Genomic DNA, 21753 nt, shown 5'->3' on the forward strand with positions numbered 1-21753 from the left:
CGGCCAGTACGCAGTCTATAAAAGCCTCCCTCCTGGTGCACTTTCGTAACCATGAAAGGTCTCCTCCACTTTTTAGGAGCTTTTTCGTTCCTTTCGGTGGTATAACGTTCTGAAATACACATACGTAGTCTCCTACCGAGTAAGCATTTGCTCCAGCTGCTTTCTTGTTGAATCGTTTCCCCTGCTTTGCCTGTGCTCACTGAGTATTTCGTCTACACAAGTCGTTTAACTCTTGCTGTCTAATCACATCCCTTACGTAGACCTGTGGAGACGTTTTCTTTCCCTCATACTCTGGGTAGAAAAAAGTCAAGGGCAAAGACTTCCCGTGTCCGGTTAGCAACATGTGTGGACTAACTCCAGTGGTGGAGTGTTGCGTGCTATTATAAGCTCCCACATCCTGTGGAAGGTATCTGTCCCAATCGGTCATGTACCTGGAACATTATACCCTCAACATCGACCTAACGTTCGATTCAGCCTTTCCACTAAGCCATTCGTCTGGGGATGGTATGCCGTGGAGTGAGCTTGAGCAACCCGTGTGCGTCTCATAAGCTCTTTCGTGAGTTCTCTTACGAAAGCTGTTCCATTATCCGATTGAAACGTCATCGGACAACCATGTCTCGCTAACCACGTATTGATCAGGTGATTGCACGTCTCTTCCGCTGAGGCAGTTAGGCATGGCACGGCCTCTGCATACTTCGTGAAGTGATCTATCATGACCAAGATTTGATTATAACCACTGTCTGTCATGCGTATTTTTTGGTGATCTGCACCACCTCGTTGAAATCAGACGACTCGATTGATTGTAAAGGAAATCGCAATTTCCTTGGATCCTTTACCTGTTGGCATGACAGACACGCTGTTACCCACTTCGCTTATGCCTTTTTCATCCCAGGCCACTCAAAGCGCTTCAGGACCCTCCGATATACTTTGTCGATCCCCTGATGGCCCATCTGATCATGCGACCTGAATAAGAGTTCTGTCTGATGGAGTTGCGGCAACACTATCGCGTTATACTTGTATAGGACTTTGTGTTCATCTCTTCTCTTGCAAGCCACAATGCCGTCCTTGTTCAAAAATATATTACCTCTTGCTGCATAAAATACTGTCTCAGAATACGGTTACTGTCTTCCTCCGGGTCACGTTTGTCCGGAGCACCATTTTCTATCCACCTTTTCAGGTTGCTTGTCATGCGGTCATTTCTCTGTGCCCTTAGTAGGTCCGAGAGTCTGTATCTCGCCTTCAAGTACGTCTTCATGACCCTCATCTGACTATTCAGCTCATTGGGCTGGTGTGTGTCTTCTTCCATCTTAACGCACCAAATCTTCGCCAACGGCTGTATTTCTTGTTTGAACGGCTGAAGATCAGTCCTGACTACCTCTTTTTCTGGCAACAGACTTATCGAACTTTTCGATACCGCTATTGTTTCCAGTTCATCCGCTGCGTTGTCAAAGACGCTTTTGCTTGGTATGAGGTGGCGATCACTGTCAGGGTCCTGGTATACCTCTCTATCCAGATCCCTTGCTCGAGTCTCCACTAGTAGTGTATGGATCGCTAGTTCTGACAGTTACGATCCCGAGCTCGAGTTCCTGTCTGAGTAGGTGTCAATTCCTGAGTTCCGGGAATGGTCATCTGTTGAAGAGTGTGTAACGGAGTCTGCACCCTCTCCTGGGTCAGTTCTGCGCGTTCTGCTCATCCACCTGAACTCCCCGGACAAAATTTTATTCTCCAGGTCTTGATCCTGAACTCGCCCTTTCTCCTTGCCGTTCGTCTCCCTGGACAAACTTCCTTGCTCCAGGATTCGACCAACTTCTTCACCTTCCTTTTGCTGGTCATCAAAGGTAACGGTTTTCTTTTGAATGCCGTTCCCCTGTTCATTCCATTTATATGAAGTGCTTGTTAAAACTTCTCGGGGTATCGAGGATACTAGTTGCTGAACTATTGTCCTACAATCCCTCTAATTATCTTTGTGTTGTCGTATTGACGGCATGATCTTCACCTTCTCACTGACTGTCAGTGGTGCCATGGCTGCTGCCCACTCGGGGTCATCTTTGGTCACTTCTCTCTCTAACATTCCACCTAGCATCCGCATCACTTTCGGTGTGACCTGCACCGTTTTATCCAATAACGAGAGGATGTTTATGTTCATGCGAGAGAGTTCCTGCTGGACCAGGTTTGAGCGCAGCAACAGATCCAAGGGCACCGGGTGCTTCTTGGATAGAATCTTTATCTCAACTCCTTTCTCTACAGGTAACTCAGGATGTCCTGGAAATGGATGTCCAGACTTGTCCAACCATTTCGTCAAGGGAAGCGCTTCGTAAGCTTCCTTGTCCAGAAACGAGAACCCTTCCTTTATTTCTGCCTGATTGGCTTGCTTCTGTTCTAATCTTTCATAGAACTCAGTTTTCTTGCTGAGGCTGTCAGCATTCTAGCATTCTGGTGTTTGTCACGCCTCCTGTGCTCGATTATCATGTGGTAGCCATCTAATCTTACTATCCATCTACCAATATAACTCTGATCCATCGAGTATGTCTTCAACCAGGATAACGCTCTGTTGTCCACGCGTAACTAAAAGTGAGCACTCCCCAAGTATGCGTGGTACTTTTCCACAAATGTGACTACTGCAAACATTTTTGCTTTTGGTGCACCATTTTCATCTCAGTGTCACTCAACACCTTGCTGGCATATGCAATGGGACGGAGAACCGTTCTTCCATTCCATTCCTGCTCCTGATGCAGTATTCCTGAGATGTCTACTACCGATGCTTTCTGTGTCAAGAACATACATGCCCTTTTCTGTAGGCATGCCTATCACTGGCCGCGTCGCAGAGTTCCCGCTGTATGTTCTCGAAGGCAACTTGTGCTTCTTCGTTCCATTCGAACTTCTTTCCTTTGTTGCGCATCAGCCTCTGCATTGGATACATCTTGTCTTCATAGCCTTTTATGAACTCACGGTAATAATTGACAAACCCTAGGAAGCTGATGAGTTGTGCGTCCGTTCTGGGAGCCTTCCATGTCAACACAGCCTTCAGGTTGCTTGTCATGCGGTCATTTCTCTGTGCCCTTAGTAGGTCCGAGAGTCTGTATCTCGCCTTCAAGTACGTCTTCATGACCCTCATCTGACTATTCAGCTCATTGGGCTGGTGTGTGTCTTCTTCCATCTTAACGCACCAAATCTTCGCCAACGGCTGTATTTCTTGTTTGAACGGCTGAAGATCAGTCCTGACTACCTCTTTTTCTGGCAACAGACTTATCGAACTTTTCGATACCGCTATTGTTTCCAGTTCATCCGCTGCGTTGTCAAAGACGCTTTTGCTTGGTATGAGGTGGCGATCACTGTCAGGGTCCTGGTATACCTCTCTATCCAGATCCCTTGCTCGAGTCTCCACTAGTAGTGTATGGATCGCTAGTTCTGACAGTTACGATCCCGAGCTCGAGTTCCTGTCTGAGTAGGTGTCAATTCCTGAGTTCCGGGAATGGTCATCTGTTGAAGAGTGTGTAACGGAGTCTGCACCCTCTCCTGGGTCAGTTCTGCGCGTTCTGCTCATCCACCTGAACTCCCCGGACAAAATTTTATTCTCCAGGTCTTGATCCTGAACTCGCCCTTTCTCCTTGCCGTTCGTCTCCCTGGACAAACTTCCTTGCTCCAGGATTCGACCAACTTCTTCACCTTCCTTTTGCTGGTCATCAAAGGTAACGGTTTTCTTTTGAATGCCGTTCCCCTGTTCATTCCATTTATATGAAGTGCTTGTTAAAACTTCTCGGGGTATCGAGGATACTAGTTGCTGAACTATTGTCCTACAATCCCTCTAATTATCTTTGTGTTGTCGTATTGACGGCATGATCTTCACCTTCTCACTGACTGTCAGTGGTGCCATGGCTGCTGCCCACTCGGGGTCATCTTTGGTCACTTCTCTCTCTAACATTCCACCTAGCATCCGCATCACTTTCGGTGTGACCTGCACCGTTTTATCCAATAACGAGAGGATGTTTATGTTCATGCGAGAGAGTTCCTGCTGGACCAGGTTTGAGCGCAGCAACAGATCCAAGGGCACCGGGTGCTTCTTGGATAGAATCTTTATCTCAACTCCTTTCTCTACAGGTAACTCAGGATGTCCTGGAAATGGATGTCCAGACTTGTCCAACCATTTCGTCAAGGGAAGCGCTTCGTAAGCTTCCTTGTCCAGAAACGAGAACCCTTCCTTTATTTCTGCCTGATTGGCTTGCTTCTGTTCTAATCTTTCATAGAACTCAGTTTTCTTGCTGAGGCTGTCAGCATTCTAGCATTCTGGTGTTTGTCACGCCTCCTGTGCTCGATTATCATGTGGTAGCCATCTAATCTTACTATCCATCTACCAATATAACTCTGATCCATCGAGTATGTCTTCAACCAGGATAACGCTCTGTTGTCCACGCGTAACTAAAAGTGAGCACTCCCCAAGTATGCGTGGTACTTTTCCACAAATGTGACTACTGCAAACATTTTTGCTTTTGGTGCACCATTTTCATCTCAGTGTCACTCAACACCTTGCTGGCATATGCAATGGGACGGAGAACCGTTCTTCCATTCCATTCCTGCTCCTGATGCAGTATTCCTGAGATGTCTACTACCGATGCTTTCTGTGTCAAGAACATACATGCCCTTTTCTGTAGGCATGCCTATCACTGGCCGCGTCGCAGAGTTCCCGCTGTATGTTCTCGAAGGCAACTTGTGCTTCTTCGTTCCATTCGAACTTCTTTCCTTTGTTGCGCATCAGCCTCTGCATTGGATACATCTTGTCTTCATAGCCTTTTATGAACTCACGGTAATAATTGACAAACCCTAGGAAGCTGATGAGTTGTGCGTCCGTTCTGGGAGCCTTCCATGTCAACACAGCCTCTACTGCTTCCGGGTACGGTCTCACGCCATGCCTGTCCACCAAACTTCCTCGGTACTTGATCGACTCCCTAAGGATTTCACATTTCGATGGTTTGCATTTCAAGCCTGCTCTTTTCATGCATCCAAAGACCTCGTCGAGCCAATCAAGGTGGTCTCCCAGGTTTGGTGTTGCTACGACTACGTCATCCACGTAACACATCACAAGATTCCCGTACTTCTTCGTCACTCTGGTCAAAGCCTGAGCCATCAGTCTTTGAAACGTGGCCGTTGCGTTGCGCAAGCCGAAGGGCATCCTCCTCCACTGGTACAACCCCATTTCACACGCGAATCCGGTCTTTTTTCTATCCTTCTTCCGCAGAGGGACTTGCCAGAAGGCAGAACCCAAGTCCAGTGTGGTGAAGAACTTGGCATCACCAAGTTTAGAGAGGCTCGTCTATTAGCGGTATCGGGTACGCATCTTTTATCGTCATCACGTTTAAATAGCGAAAGTGACAACAAAACCTAAGCTGCCCCCCTTTCTTTTTCGCCATTACTACCCCGCATGCCCATGGTGATTTCGAGGGTTCTATCATGTCGTATTTGAGCAACATTTCGATCTCCGCTCGGCACGACTTATGTGGCGTCATTCGTCTTGCGCCTTCTATGTGGGGAACAGCGCCTTCCTCAAGTTCGATTTCGTGTTCGACGAAGTTACAGCAACCGATATCCGCCTTATGTTTTGAAAATCCGCGTTCCGAATTAAAACCTCCCGCAATAACTCGAAATCTCCCTCGCCTATTTTCCCTTTTAAGTGTTCTATTTCTGGCAAAACTGGTTTGTCAGATTCTAGTTCATATGACGAGGGGCGTTCCGGAAAAATCGAACAGCTCCATAAGCCGTCATACGTTTCGAACTTCATTGAAAACAGTTTATGAATAGATTTTTTGCATTAATCATTTTAAAAACTTCATCTTTATTGGCATGAAAAGGACCGTCTTTCACACTATGTTTCTTCAAGTTTTGTGTCTCTTTATAGTCGGTCCTCATCGGCAAAGCGTAACCAGGTTTCTTTCCACGCTGGATTGAAACCGTGTTGACCAATGTGTTCAAAAACACACTGACACACAGTCCGTTTCGAGTTACCGAGAAGCTCCGGCCTAAAATCACCGAACTTTGATTATTTGGATTCGGTACCAAATATACCTGTTACTATCATTTAACGAATTCAAATTCCTCATTCTAAAAATTGCCACCACGGCCGGTCCGGGCTGTGTTTTTACTTTTCTATCTAAAAAAATTGGTACCTTGTTTTCGTCTGTTATAATTCTATTAATTGGTTTCTCAACATACTTCCGATCCGGGTTTCTAATACTTGTTAGACCGTTGTTCAAGTCAATCATTACGTCAAAATTCCTGACAAAATCTCTGCCCAAAATGAATTGGTCGGCGTCGTCTAGATTCTCTACTACCATGAAGCTTATCCAAAGATCCCGTCCTCCCATGTGGAGAACCGTTATTGGTGTTCTTCAGGCTACGTAAATCGCTCCTCGATTGGCTGCTGCCAGTCGGAGATTCGTCGGAACTAGATAATCCCTCGTGAAACCCATTCTTTCCCAAGTTTTTATCGGCATCACGTTCACTATCGCTCCTGTGTCCAGAAGCCCTGTGACTCCGATTTTTTTCCGGTGGTGTCAAGCAGATGTGCAGTCACATCTGCTTCGTATCCATTGTGAACTGCGTCTTGCTCCATCATGGCGTCATGGCCTATCCTACGGACTTTGATTTCCTCTTCACCCTAATAGATCTGCCCTATCTGGTCACTGTCTGTTGTCACATATGTCCTAGTGTAGATACTGATTCCATCTACGTTCATTATCACTTGATACGGTCCATAGACTTCCACGTAGCGCCCATGAAGCTTCTTTAAGCGAGGGCCACCCATTGTTAGTAGTGCTCGCACAGCTCTTGACTCAGTGCGTGGCTCCACCTGCCTCAGATAATCTGCGTATGTGTCTAAATGCATCAAAGTGAACTCTGATGGTTCACTCAGATTTCTGATTACCTGGTGTCCCGCTACCGAGATTATTGACAGTATTTTGCTTCCTTGTAGCACCATACCGAAACTCTGCCCGGAGATCACCTTACGTTTCATGCTCAAACTATTTGGCGCTTTTTTTTCCTCGATTTCTGATGCCTCGAAGGTATTCAGCTTCTCCTGTTGTTTCTCATTTTCCGATTCGAGCGTCACTTTTTGTTCGATCTCGTTCGTTACGAGTTCCTGCTGGACTCTATTTAGAGCATCCCTCGGGGCTGTCCTATAATCAATCTTGAAGTCGTCCGCCACAGTCACCGGTTCCGGTTCACATGTCTCTTCTGTTACCGCTTGCATTTTCTTCGTAGCCAGCTCTTGCGGTTTTTCTTTTCTGCGCGCCTCCGTTTCACTCAAAAGGCGAGCCTTGCTGGTTTTCACTCCCGATAAAGGTTTCTCATGCCTTGGATGCTTTATGTCTGCTACAGCAGCCCAGAATTGCGTACAATCTGATTTAAAGTGACCTTCCAAGTTACAAAAGAAAGCCCTCGGGCCGATTTCCCAATTACTCCTCTCATGAAGTCCTCATGGTCATTTTCTCGAGACCAAAGCATAGTAATTGTTCTTGTATATCCAGATCTCGAAGGAGGTTTCAATAAAAAATATTCTTTTGACTTGAGCCTCAACTCCTCTGGTGTTGGTGCATTGGTTGATAGTGGTGTGTAATGTGTTGCTAACATTGTTCGAAGTTCATCATTCTTCACACCATCGATGAATTTTGAGGATACTGCCAGGTTCATCCTCCTAATCGACTCACCCGGTTGGCTGCTCCTTCTTAGCATCTCCAAATTGTGTAGAAACTTGTCTATTGTCTCATCTTCTCGTTGCCTCCGTTTCTCGAAGCGCATCATTGCCTGGTGTCCCTGCACCCCTGATCCAAAACGATTTAACAAGATTTCAAAGATTTTCTCAGCTGTGACCCGCTGGTATTACGTTTTGGCCATCACGCAGTTCAGGGCTGTCCCTTCCAAGTTACTGGTGAGCGCACTGCATTCTTGCCTTTCTGACAGGTCTTCTTCCTCAAAATGCAGTTTCATCACCTCTATCCAGGTATCAATACAGCCATCAGATTCGTCTTCATAGCATCTTGGTTTCTTAAAGACTCAACTGGACCTTCCACTGCGTTCATTGGTTCTGGATAACCTCGTAAGGAATGTCTCCAAAGACCTGTTTATGCGTTCAAAGGCTGTGGCCGTTGATGTAGCATCTCTTGTATGCCCCGCCTGAGTATCATCGCCCCCTGATAAGGGTACTGTATTTGGTACTTCCCTTCTGTCCGAATCGCGGGGATTGTTTCATCCTTGGCTTGCATGACTCGTCCCTGGGCTCGCATGTCTCCTATCACTGGAATGACCTCTCCCAGTCGCATGTGTGCCTTGCGTCGGTCTTTCGTTTGAGGTCTGTCTGTTGCCCGTTGAACTTGCTCTGCTGTTTGGCCCCATGTTCTATTATCCCTTGTGGCATAGCCTGATGAACTGCCCCTACCTCTAGTGGATCCATACGTCCTCCTCCTAATTTGTCGGTCATTAAAGTTCACCTTCGGCTCCCTGCTGGTACCTCCGGAGTTCGGTTCCCCATCTCCTGGTCCACTCCTGCTGCCTAGTAGCCCGTTCAACCTATCCGTGATAGCCTGAGTTCGCCTCTCCATCATCGCATCTATCTTTGTGTCAAGAATACCAAGAGTCTGCTCTTGTTGAATTCTCAACTTCTCCATGTCATCTCTTAACCTTAACTCTCTTTGCTCCGCTTCCCTTGTCATTCGCGACAAGTTCTTTGCCAATTGTTCATCTGTTCTTTCCTTCAAGCGTTTTTCGCTTCTACCAACTTCTGGTCGATTGCGGTTTATTTCTTCCCGCAGACTTTCTCTCTCGACGTGGACTGCTCTCTCTAGTTCACTCATTCTTATGGACATCTGTTCATTTTGTTCTCCTATACTGCCCACTATGTTGTTCAAGGCTTCTTCAATTGATTTTCCGTTATCTACTAGTGGCGTAACAAGTGGCGGTGTCACCCTGTCGATCCCAGGTAGCTTGGTGCTGGTCGAGATTCGAGCTTTGATTCTCTGCCTCGACGTCCTTTTTCATTGCCCACATCTGTACCCGCCTTGGCGTTGCTCAGCCCTGTGTTTCTATTCTCACCCGTTCGCATTTCCGAATTCGTCATACTCACAAAGTCTCCTGACTGGCCTGATGTGTTTGTGGTTCTGCCTATTGTCCTCAATACACCAAATTGGTCCATGGTGCCAGTCACTCTGTCGGTATATGCTTCATTCTCCTGAGTCGAACTATTGAGGCTGACTCGAGAACCAAAGTCAACTTGCTGGTCATCGTCCTCTTCTTCTAAACTGGGATTCACCTTCATATCGTGTACCCGCTCCCATGGTAAATAGAAAGATGTTTCCGAAAGTGTTTTTCACTCTTTTAGAAAACGATGAAGATGTTGCCTATTTCTCCGTAACGCCTGCCATCATGGTGTTGTCTGTGGGAGATCTTCTAGTTGCTACAATTTCAGTAGAGATGTCGGACAGTTCCGACATCTCCTCTCGGTCCAGTGTCCCGGTGGAAGTAGCAAAATCTTGGCCTTGTTCTACCGGAGTAGATTCACTCGCCAGCCTTCTGTTTCCTCTCCCCTCCGGTCCATATATTTCCTGGTTCTCATCCATGGCCTGGTCCGGATGGACCTCCACTTCTAGCATTGCCTTTTGCTCTTCTTACGACTTTTGACTCCTGGTCTCAACCATTCTGCCTGAAACCGTCTGCCCTTTGTCGGCCCGGGTTCGTGTGATTCTCTCCGCAAAAGGGTCGTTCATTGTTTTTCTTTGTTTTTTTTCGGTATAAATTTCTTTGAGCTATCACTTTGTTTAGGTATCCTTGACTTGTCTAGACTCAGTTTTGATTTATCACTTCTTACTGCCTATACACTCAATTCGATTGTTAATGTCCTTTTAGTCTGACTACTGATAATAATAGCACCACACAATAAATACCAAAAGTTTCTATTGAATAGTGACCACGAATCCTTGTATGTTATCACAGTAAAGCGTGTATACAGTTTATTCGCAATAATCGATTAATAGTTGTAAGATTTGAAGCCAGCACAGTATGATGATATCAGTCGATTTAAAAGATATTGTTCTCACTACCCAATTAAGCACAAATATTGTTGATTTGAAACCAGAAATAACAAAATAAGAATATTTTCTATGAAAACGTATGTGTTTTGTACTTTTGGTCGTTCGCAGTACAATAGTCGAACTTGTATCTAAAAAAAGCTTTCCCTGCTTGGTGCTGCACCAAACAGACTAAACTTGAAGGCAGTAATTTTCTCAAGTGGACGCCTATTGCACCCACCGAGTCCTGTGTTACCTATCTGCCTTCGGACTGCCCGAGCTAAACCTACTAAAATCCTCAAGGCAATCACTTTTATCAAAAACGTTTTGGATTTCAATCTACACCAATGAGTTGCACACTCTTGTTCAATTTAGATTTGATGTTGCGAATATCCGAGTTTAGACATGTTTTGTTTTGGTCTGGTTTTTTACAAGTGGCAAGTTACCAGTGTAGTCACTGCTACCCAGCCTATTTCTTAATAACCTAGTACCTTTAACTACTTTCTTTTCTATTGTCTTCCGAAGTCTTGACAAAAGAATAACCCTCCGGATTGACAAAAACAGTAGACCTCCGGATTGGCAAAATTGGGAATGCTCCGGATTGGCAAAATTGGGACCTTTCAGGATTGGGACCCCTCCTGTTTTGTAAAACTTAAGACCCCTCAGGATTGGGACCCCTCCGGATTTGTAAAAATAGCTTCTCAGAGGCTTTCTTAATATCTACCCGATACCTTTTCGGATACGTGTTCCCATGCTATTTTGCTGTTTAAATTAACTAGGAAGGGTGTGTCGTCCTTCCCAAGACCCTTCCGGATTGAAGTTAAGCCTCTTATTCGACATTTCACCCTAACGGTCAAGGGTCTTATCGCTTGCCTAGTTTCGGCTCAACTAAGGTTTTATGATGCCCTTAGCCTTCCTTTTTTGTCTAAAACAGTGCAAAACTGCCTTATTTGACCGTTACTACCTTTGGTGAGTGTGTAACGGCCTTCCAAAAAAAAATTATAAAACGTGAAGGGTCTAATTTCCCGAATTGGTGAATTTGCTAAAAACAATCCTAAAAAATTTTCACGCTTACAATCATTCTTGAACAATTGATGCTTCTATCAGTTACCTCAGCTAATTTCTGATCTAATGGTACTAAGATCAAATGGATCTGTCAAGTAGTTTCAAATTTATTAACCAAAACGTCTTTTTTCTAAAATCAAAAAATTTTCTCTCTTATAGGTTCCGCCTCAATTTTTTCGCAATTCTGTTCTATTTGACCTAAAAATTTTTGATCCGAGCTTGAAAGGACTATACTCTTCTATTTCATTGCAAAAAAAAACGATCTAAAACGCTCTAGTTGAAAAAATCTACCAAAAACTATGCTATTTTGATCCCTCCGCATTGATGAATCCACTAAATCAAACACGTTAAGTTCGGTTTCTCTGTATCCCGGAAGGTTATTGGCAAACGGTTTTTAAAACCGATTTACTAGTGGACGTTGTCCAAACAACTATTTTTACTTTATATAATGTTCTTATTTTATAGTGTTCCGTTTTTTCAAAAATCACTAAAATTCGGTTTTTGGTACCCAAATAGTTCCAACCACTTCTGAACTAAACTCAACCGGTTCTACCCATTATACCAGTACAGTTACGATGTAACTCATTAATTTAGCGCTTTTTTCCGTTTCAAAAATATCGATATCTCAAAAATCGCGATTTGTGGGGAGATCAAAAAATCGCTTTTTTGACCCTAAAAACCGGTCCGCTTACTGTGTTTTTCACTGAAGAACGATATAGGAGTATTAATATAGGCTGTATAATTAAAAATACTAGAATTAATTTACCCCTCCGGGTTTGTTCAATATCCGAATTAAGGTGCTTAACCCGGAAATTCGCAGTTCGGTGAAGGGTCACTACAGTGCAGCACTGTCGAGTCCCCACAGATCTTACTTTTTGTACCAAAAGGGATACAAAACTTGTTAACGATACCCAACAGTCGACTGTTGTTGTCGCTGAGCCCCCTCTTGTCACTCATTGTACTGCTTGCAGCATCAGTCTTCTTCACTAATCCCGAGACCCTTCCGGATTGAGCTCAAATTAGCATTAACGTGCTTAAATACTCAAACAACCCTACAGTACAAACCTCACAATTGGGCCACAAAAATCGTAACGCTCCTGACTGATATAAATGTTTGTAACATAAATATATCTAACAACGACAAACGGGAGGGTCGGATCACATCTCGTCTGGGGGATGATTTCTACTGATTTTATACTTTTTTTTTTTTTACTATTTTTGGTTTTTTCGGTTATTTTTTATGTTTTTTTTTCTTGGGTACGACACTAGTTTTTGTTTGGTTTCCTATATGTCTTTAAGTGTTTTTGGTCACGCACCATTCAGGAAATGACGGGACCGCGAATCCACCCACCCTTCCTGGTTCGTGAATTTTCGGTCTTAACTAGGTTAAAAAGTTATTCACGGGAATTCCGAACTACCCTTGCGCCCCGGCGGTTAGGGCCTATTAAGGGCGTTATTATGAGCATCCGCTTGGCGCGGAGTGCTCGTTAACGGTTCTGTCGGTCATGATGTTAAAAAAGAATAACACCCAGGAGCGCCATAAAAACATCTATGTAAAATTAGCCCGGAAGTACATATCGACGGAAAATAAAGCTAGGCTATAAGACGACTGGCCAACGTCTAATGAAAGCTCTACATGCTTTTCACCGTCTCTATCAAAGCTAGCTCTTTTGGTGGTCTTTCCAACATCGGGTCGACAAAAACGTTACTGCTTTAAATTAACTTACTTACATGCAATATTAGTGAGCTCATGGCTGGATCTCAGTATCCCCAGACCACGAGGTCACTCCCTAAAACAGGGCTACTACTATTTGTTATATTATGATTGTTTTCGTTCAGTAGGTAAAAATCATCTTCTCCGTGGAATATGGATCAACCCTTTCCCTTAACTCCCTGCTTCTCATCGTCAGAAAATGAGTCCAGTTGTTATTAAATTCAATTCAGGACAATACCAGGAAGCTAAAAGTTAATTTTAAACAGTTTGAGTTCCAGTCTCAAGACCCCTCCGGAGTCCTGAATCTGGGGAAAAACACCCTTATTTCCTCTCCGGAAGGCTGGTTTCCACCCTTCACCGTTAGCGTGAATAGCCTTGCAACGATTGTAGCGACACAATCGTTGCAACTCGGAGCGGTCTCTGCTAATACTCTGTCGTGTTTTTCTATTCCTTGTCGTCGTTTTTCTCGCAATCGTTGTTGTTGTTTTCGCAACTTCTCTCGTTGTTCTGTTTTTATTTTGGATTTCTTCCAAAATGGCCGTTTTTAACGTTTCTCGGAAATCTGACGTCATCATTCGAAATTTTGAAAATTTAAAATACCAGAAAATTTTGACCTTCACAGTTTGTCTAATCGTTCCAATAACGTCGCTAATCTGTTAAAACTGCCAATTTTCAAGGTCAGCGGCTAATATCTCGAAATGGCTTTTTTTGTCAATTCTGGTCGAATGTCACATTGTGTGGACAGATATGAGCAAGATTTGAAACCGTGTATTCCAGTTTCAACATGTCGATTACCTTAGTATGGTGAAAATCGGTCAATTTTTGCATGGTTTCAACGGCATTGATGTCAAACCAATGTAGGAAATTTTAAAGTAGGAAGTTTTCTAAAGCACTTTGTTGATCGAGTTCTTTGTAACCAATAAAACCTTTTTCTAGGGGGTTTCAATTCTCAGTTTTTTCTCAAAAGTGCTTTTTTTTGTACAATCAAGCTTGCCTGAAGTGTCAAACAGTTCGTAGGTAAAAAATCATTTCAAGTTCGTTATAGGCTTTTAAAAATTGATCAAAGATTGTTTCTCCTCGATGAACCTTCACTTTATCGGAAAAACTGTATATCTCCGAAATTGAAAAATATAAAGTCGTTGTGATTTCCAACAAAAATTGGTTCGACTTTTTTTTAATCAATAACAAGGTACGAGATTAAATAAATTTTAAAAAGGGTCAAGTCGTGTCTCACAATATTGAAGTTAAAACGGGTAAGGCATTCACCTTACGATAACATCCCCTCCATCTTCAACACATTCTTTTGCATTCTCGTTTTTTTTTCAAATTTCTCCTTTTCATTTTATCAAAAACTTTTTTGATTCAATCCTTGACCGTTTTTTCCCAATTCTTGAAAGTAAGTTCTAATTAGCTCTGAAATGAGTTACAGCATGTTTTTAGTTAGATATAGGTGAACTTCCTTTTAGTTGGGATTAAATTGGTAAACAAATTGCAATTGGTAACAAAGCTATTATTAGGAGTTCTGGGTACAAAAAACTGATTACCTTGCAAAATTGAAAAGAAATGATTAGGAAATAGGGAAATTTTTTCCAATTCAAGCAGTCGTTTTGGTAGCTTTTGCTTCCTCCGTGAGAACACAAATTGATGTTCACCCATTTTGGAGAAAAAATCAAGGCAACTTAAATTTGTGAGTTTGTTGAAGACTTCTTCAAGTTTCTTGTGGAGCAATGTGCTATCTAATTTGAACATTTGAAAGTTAAATACTTTATGTATCCCATTTTCCAATCTCTGTTTCAACCAGAAAGCGATAAGAAGCTCTCATTCCCTAGGGTTCAATTGCCCTACAGTTGTTCTTGGTTTCCGTTGTTTCGCTTCATGCTTTTTCTCTCATGTTGTTGGAGAGAATGCCCAACCTAGGGTTCAATTGCCCTACAGTTGTTCTTGGTTTCCGTTGTTTCGCTTCATGCTTTTTCTCTCATGTTGTTGGAGAGAATGCGTTCTCGGAAGACTCTTCACAAGAGGAGAGAACCGTTGAATAGTAAGAACTTGATGGAGCAACCTGTTTGAAATTCAAAATCAATACTGATTTGTTGTAAGTAGAAAAATCATATTTTGAACGAAAACTCATTCAGCACATGCTTTTTGTCGTCGTGCCTTATCAAGTTGCCTGTGCTGTTTACCAGAGTCCGCTTTTCACTCTCTCGTTTTTGTTCATTGCCAATTTCTAGAAAAAAAATTATACTAAAACCAAGTCTTTAATGAATGATACGCGTCCCATTGGAAGATCTGAATTGTCCGAGAAATGTTATTAGAAGAGTAGTTACTTTAATTAATTGAGAAAAAAAAATCTTTTTTTTAAGAAAAAAACTTCTTTTTTTTTGCCCAAAGTACTGTTTTTGCGTAAAAGAAAATTGGCTGAACAAAATTTCCAACTTTTATTGCTCAAAGTAATTTGATTAAAATCTAATTTTATTTGCAAAACAAACGCAATTGAATTGAAAGCATCTACCACTCGTTGAAAAATATCTTTTTTGAAACTTATTCACAGCTAACTACCTTTTATCTCAGCTCTGTTTCTTGCACTTTGATTTATTTTACTCCATTTTCAGTCTCTTTCTTTATTCGAAGAGAGTAACAGTCGTATGCACTTGTTCGCGTTTTGACCTTGATTGATAATATTTGAGACAACTCTCTGGGATTTTCGTGGAATAATTGATGTACGAATTCAAAATTGGCACAATGTTGTGATCACGAGATGGATCTGGAAATCACTTCAATGCACATCACCAGAAGCAAGTCTCCATGACTGAAAATCAATTTGGAATAACACAGATGTTGCGACAGGCAGCTGAGTATGTTGGAATAGACTACCCCAAGTTTCGATGACTTACGAATTTGTTGGGAAGATAACGAAAGATATCAACCCCATCGAAATCGACAACACTGTCGAAATTGACAAACAGTGAAAGGTTCTCGGAAGCAAGGAATCCAGTGAGTGAATTAAAGAAAAAACCACCAGCAATAGAGTCAAAACGTCATTGAAGTTAATTGTGAACTAGCCAGCAGCTTGACAGCTCTATGATTTGATTAGTAATTTTGAAAAAAAAAATTGGTTTGCTATAAATAATTCTTGTTTTGGGTCAAGAATTTTTTGTAAACTTTTTTTCTATTGGAGCAAAAATTCAAAAAGTTGTTTACAAAAAAACACTTGGTTTAAAAAATTTTGCTAAATGGTTGAATCATGCTAAAAATTTGGAGCCCTTGCGTGAATAAACTTGGAATGTTGTGAATTGTAAGTGGACTCCGGGCCAAAATTTTTTAATTTTTTTATTTTCAATTTTCTTAGCTGAATCTTGAAATCCACGGACAACTAGCTCAAACACTGTATTGCTCAAAATCTCTCCAAAACAGTCAGTTTTGGGGAATCTGCAACATATTTTGGTGAATTCGGAGCGGTTTGTGGAATCCAAAAAATATAAGTTTATTTGCATAGTAAACTTAAGCTGTCGGGAAGTACTCAGTTGTAAGTAGAATCCGCAAAATGTGATCGAAATCCGCAAACTTTAAGTGGAATCCGCTTTCCGATCCCACTTTGAAACATTAATGAAATATTTCTCTTGAATCCAGACACAGAGTTCACGCGTCTACACAGCGTAAGGTTCAAATTTTAATGTCGTTTGTTGCACTATATTGAAAAAACAAAACAAAACATCGTGATAAAAGACTCAAGTGTGTTTTGCGTCGATGTTTAGAAAACAGAAGAAATTATTGCATCTTTTTCACACAATTATAACACAATTTTTTTTTCAATTTTTCCAATTTTTTTTCGATATTTTTGTTATTAGTTGGGAGAAAATTGGTCGATTCACTTTTTTTCTACTTTTTTAAAGAAAAGAAAATGACATGACCACGATTTTGAGTTTCATTTTTTGAGTTTTGTATTTTACGATTCTTTTGTAGAATTTCTGAGCCCATAGACTACGTGGAGCCAGTTTTTGATTAAAATCTAGATAATGTCAGTGAAATACTTTAAGTATTAATTTTTATTTGCAGTTTTTCGCTCAAATTTGCTCCAAAAACAACTGTTTGAGGAATCGACGAATAAATAAGAATACATATATTTAGCAATCTTAAGCTGGCGTGGATTCCGCAGTTGTAAATAGAATCCGCGAACTCTAAGCGGAGTCTTCAAATTGTAAGACGATTCCAAAAACTGTACGTGGAATACCCAAATTGTAGGGGATTTGAGCTAATTGTGAGCAAAATCTGCAATTTGTGAACGGATCCCCATACAATTCGGAACCATTTACGATTGCGCAATTCGCTTATATTTGAGGAATTTGGAACAGCTGCCTAGATTCGCTCAATGCGGAAACCTCAACAAGACTGATTTGCCAGCAAAATATATTTTACAGATATTTGTACACTCAAGCATGCAACATTTGAAGGATTTCTCTCTTGAATCCAGGAATCTACAGACACAAAGTTTTGCACCTCTCCAGTGCACAATTTGTTTGGCTGTGGAGTTACAGTTTCTTTTTGCAATATGTTTAAAATTATTTAGACATTTTTTGCAGCATGATGGAAAAAAAAACGAATTTTTTTGTGCATCTTTTTTGAAAGATTTGGATTATTCTCCACATCGTGTTAGAAAATTTTAACGATTTTTCATATTGCCAGAAATTTGAAAAAAAATTGCTAGTAGTTCAAAGTCAGATGACTTTTTCGTGTCTTTTTTTTCCAAAAAAGGGATGGCTCTTTTTCATGTTCTTTGTTCAATTGTGACAACTTTTTTTCAATTTCTCTAAGAATTGTTGATTTTTTTGTATCTACTTGAGCAAAGTTCGGTAGATAAAAATTTTTTTTTCTTAATTTTCTTGAAAAAAAAAGATGATCACGATTTTCAAAACCAAAAACGACAATGAAATAATAGTTTCTTTGAGCAAATCAGGTTGATATTCCGATTTTTTCACCTATTCAGATTTTTCCAGAAATGCTGTGCCAATAATTTACATGGAGCCAATTTCTGATTAAAACATAGATATTGTTTTTTGAAAGTTTTGCGTACCAATGTATACGTGCTCGAAATTGCTCCAAAAACAGGCAACTTTCTAAACTTAGGCAAGTTTGAAAATCAGTGTAGAATTGATGAAGTAATAACAAAACATTCGTTTAGCAAAACTGAGCTGGCGTGGGTCCATAACTATATTCGCTCTTTGCCAAAATTGCAACGAAACAAATGTATCAAATTTTTATTTACAGGTATTTATACACTAAACTCAAAAAAATATATAAACGGAAACCGCTAATCTTTTGGAACCTGTTGAAAGATTTATTTCTGGAATCCAGGAACTTACTGTTTAATAACTGAGCACTTATCTAAATTTGGCTTTGAAAGAACATTTGTTGTATTTTTTTTTTAAAAAAAGAGGCTTTTTTGCATCATGATTTAAAGAATTTTTGCAACTAGTTGAAAAACAGAAGAAAAATTCACTGAATTGAAAAAAAACGTAAGCATTTCATTTTTTTAAACAACTGTAACTGTGGCATTTTTATTTTATTTTTTTAAAGATTGTTTGGTAATTTGGTACATATTTGAGCAAAACTTTGTCAATAAACAGATTTTAACTTTTATCAAAGAAAAAATTACTTGATCGTGATGTTTAAAATCATAACCATTTGAGAAACAAAAAATTGTTTTCAACTGTTCAGGTTGATACTCTGAGCTTTGTACCAATAATAGTAGTAGAAGAGTGAGGCGATCAGGGGGGGGGGGGGGGGGAGTTTGACCTCCATGCATTAAGATAGGGAATAGAGTATACGGTCTCCAAGCTATGTATTAAGATAGGGAATAGATTTGCTTTGTCTTCAGATAGCAGGTTTCAGATGGTAAGTTTCACATGGTAAATTTCAGAAAAATTTTTGATGCCCGAATTTTTTTAGTTGGGTTTTGCCGATACTTGCGTTTCTTAGCTAGTTTCTACGGTTTAGATGTTTTGATTATTGTTTTTTAGGTTTGATTCAACGAGAAAACTATCTAAAGCTATACTGAAAACTAACAGAACTTCGAGAAAAAAATCATGTTTTTTGAAAAAAGTTTTGGTTTTTGTGTGGAAATGTCAAGTTTTTTCGCAAAAATTTTGGCGCTTATTATCTAATTGTTAATTATTACTGGTTAACTACGTGTAGGTCGTGGAATTAAGGTTATTTCTTTTGTTTTATGGTACGTGGTAGGTCAATGGTAAGAGTTTTTGGGCAAAAACTTGAAGTTTTTGTCACAAAAATTGAAAATTTTTCATAAAAACTTTACAAAACTATAAGATTTGTTGTAATTCGATCTATTTTTTTGAATAATCTTACTTTCTATCTATCTGAATTTATGCCGAAACCTACTGAAACTTCAAAAAAAGTCAAATTTTTCTAAAAATTTGAAAAGTTTCAAGTTTTTGGGAAAAAATGCAAAAATTTCAAAGTTTTCGGAAAAATTGCAAAAATTTCAAAGTTTTTGGTACAAGATGCAAATTTTTGGAAAGAACCGCAAAAATCTCAACGTTTTGACGAGTTTTTTGTTAATTCTGACCTATTTGAATAAAAAGTAAATACGTTTAGAGTTAAAAATTAAGCTCAAATTGTATTTCAATTGGCATCATATTGAGACACTGATAAAAAACTTTGAATAGAAATATAGATTTTTTCAGAATTTACTCTCAAAATAATACAATACGACGGAATTTACCCTATTTCTAGCCAAAAAGTGGTTTATATAATGCTCTGAACACAAACAACTCATATTAGCTGAATCAATAGTGATAATTCGGATTTCTCGTGAAAATAAGTTACTTAATCGTAAAAACTTTGAATAGAAATATAGATTTTTTCAGAATTTATTCTCAAAATAATAAAGTACGACGGAATTTACCCTATTTCTAGCCAAAAAGTGATTTATATAATACTCTGAACACAAAAAAACTCATATTATCTGAATCAATATTAATACTTCGGATTTCTCGGGAAAATAAGGTAATTAATCGTAATTTTCGAGAAAGAAAAAATTAATCGAATCTATCCAAATTTTTCCATTTTTAAGCTTTGATTTGTGTAAGTAACAGGTTTTTTTGTTCAATTCAATGAGAATTCACCTTAGATTCTTAATTCAATGGAACAATAAGAGCAATATTCATTGAAATTTCTAGATCAATTTCCATGATCCAGCTCCTCCTCAGTTTTTTCTCAAAGAATAACGCAAACTTGTACAAATTACAAGTTCTCAGACGTTTCTAACCTTATTATTAATCATAAATTCCAGATCATTGACAAAAACTGAACATTTTACTGCTAAAGTTGACTAAAATTGGGGTATTTTTCTCTCATTAGTATATTAGATTGTATGATATTCAACAAAATCTTCTTGAAAACTGATGATTATCTCTCTGTTGCTTCTAAACATGGTTTTTCCGGAGAAAATTTCTATGTCTTAGCTTATCCTTGCTTTCTGCTCCATGCATGTTTTCGCTCTTGAACTCACTTTGCTAGAAATTTTAATCAGAACTGAGGAGTTTAAGAGAAAATAGTATCAGTTGAACGAACATTTTGTTGGCAGAGAAAAATTAGAACTGATAACGTCTTATGATTACCATCTAACTTGTTATCCTTTAGGTTCCCTTGTTTATTTGCAACCCCTACTTACTTCAGCGAAAAACCAACTTTTGAGACCATGAACTATCACTTTTCTTGCAAAAAGTTTGTAATTCGCTTTTTGTTCTTGATTTTGTCGGAAGTTTTCTCAAAAAAGTCGAAGTGAGAAACAATCGCTGCTATTTTAAGCATTCGAAAGCACATGTATACTTCGAGAACAAAAAGGTGTATTTTTACGTTGATTTCTTAGAATATATTTAGAGCAATTCTATTGTTTATAACCTGCAAAACCATCGGAAGTAGAAATGGGCAAGGGAACTTAGTTCCATATTTCTGCAACATTTATAACATCCAAAAGATCTGTTCTCAAAAATATCGATTAAGGAAAAGAAATCTAGGTGCAAACTGTAACAATTGAATAATTTTTTGCTAAATTTTTTAAGCAAAAAATCTATATTTCAATGTAATTTTCTAATTGAAAAAATTGAAGCTAAACAGAACTTAATTTTTACTGTGTGTCTAATTGAAGTTTGTCTCCATAGAATTAAGAGGTTATAAATCTGGTTCTGCTAAAGTATTAGTTTGCTTAGAATTTTTCAGCGGGCGCCATATTATTTTCTCCAAATATCTTTCTACACCGAATTTTTTTATCCAAAACCATGAAATGTAGATCTTGAAAGCAAATTTTTGATTTATGCTTCATGTATCATCTTCCAAAAGATGTCGGAAGTGGGTTTATTTCACAACAAACTATTTTCAAAAAATCTGAATTTTCATATAAGTTAAACTAGTATATCAAATGATAAAAAAATTCCAAACATTACACTTTTATGTTGGATTTTTTCTCAAGATGTATTATATAAGCTAAATTTTAAAAAAAAATCTCTAAACTCCTAATGAATTAAATTAATTTTCCATCCCAATTTGATATTTTTTCAGTTTCTGCTTCATCTATTATCTTCCAACTTAATCCATTTTGAATAAAGTTTTATTTGAAAATTGAGTTTTAGATGGAAAATGTATCATTTCAACGAACGTTCATTAATCCGAAGCTTTTTTTTTGCCCAAAGTACTGTTTTTGCGTAATAGAAAATTGGCTGAACAAAATTTCCAACTTTTATTGCTCAAAGTATTTTGATTAAAATCTAATTTTATTTGCTAAACAAACGCAATTGAATTGAAAGCATCTACCACTCGTTGAAAAATATCTTTTTTGAAACTTATTCACAGCTAACTACCTTTTATCTCAGCTCTGTTACTTGCACTTTGATTTATTTTTTTCCATTT

The 21753-nt window shown here is 39.5% G+C and overlaps 1 protein-coding gene across 1 annotated transcript; it reads right to left on the reverse strand.

Annotated features, from left to right (window-relative positions):
• Nucleotides 1-3415: 3415 nt before the first annotated feature.
• On the reverse strand, nucleotides 3416-5122 carry LOC134855071 (uncharacterized). The gene is made up of 3 exons (XM_063871452.1): nucleotides 4663-5122; nucleotides 3860-4113; nucleotides 3416-3676 (listed from the first exon to the last, which is right to left on the reverse strand). Exons 1-3 carry the CDS (start codon nucleotides 5120-5122, stop codon nucleotides 3416-3418), a joined length of 975 nt encoding a protein of 324 aa, XP_063727522.1.
• Nucleotides 5123-21753: the final 16631 nt, after the last annotated feature.

Source organism: Symsagittifera roscoffensis, chromosome 10, assembly GCF_963678635.1.
Source record: "Symsagittifera roscoffensis chromosome 10, txSymRosc1.1, whole genome shotgun sequence".
In the NCBI taxonomy this organism is placed as follows: domain Eukaryota; kingdom Metazoa; phylum Xenacoelomorpha; order Acoela; family Convolutidae; genus Symsagittifera; species Symsagittifera roscoffensis.

Coding starts and splice junctions, on each gene's coding strand:
- LOC134855071 (XM_063871452.1), bottom strand. CDS start 5,122: ATGGCTCAGGCTTTGACCAGAGTGACGAAGAAGTACGGGAATCTTGTG. Junction 4,114..4,662: donor GGAACTCTGCGACGCGGCCA/GTGATAGGCATG, acceptor ATCCATTTCCAG/GACATCCTGAGTTACCTGTA. Junction 3,677..3,859: donor CAGCCATGGCACCACTGACA/GTCAGTGAGAAG, acceptor TTTGATGACCAG/CAAAAGGAAGGTGAAGAAGT.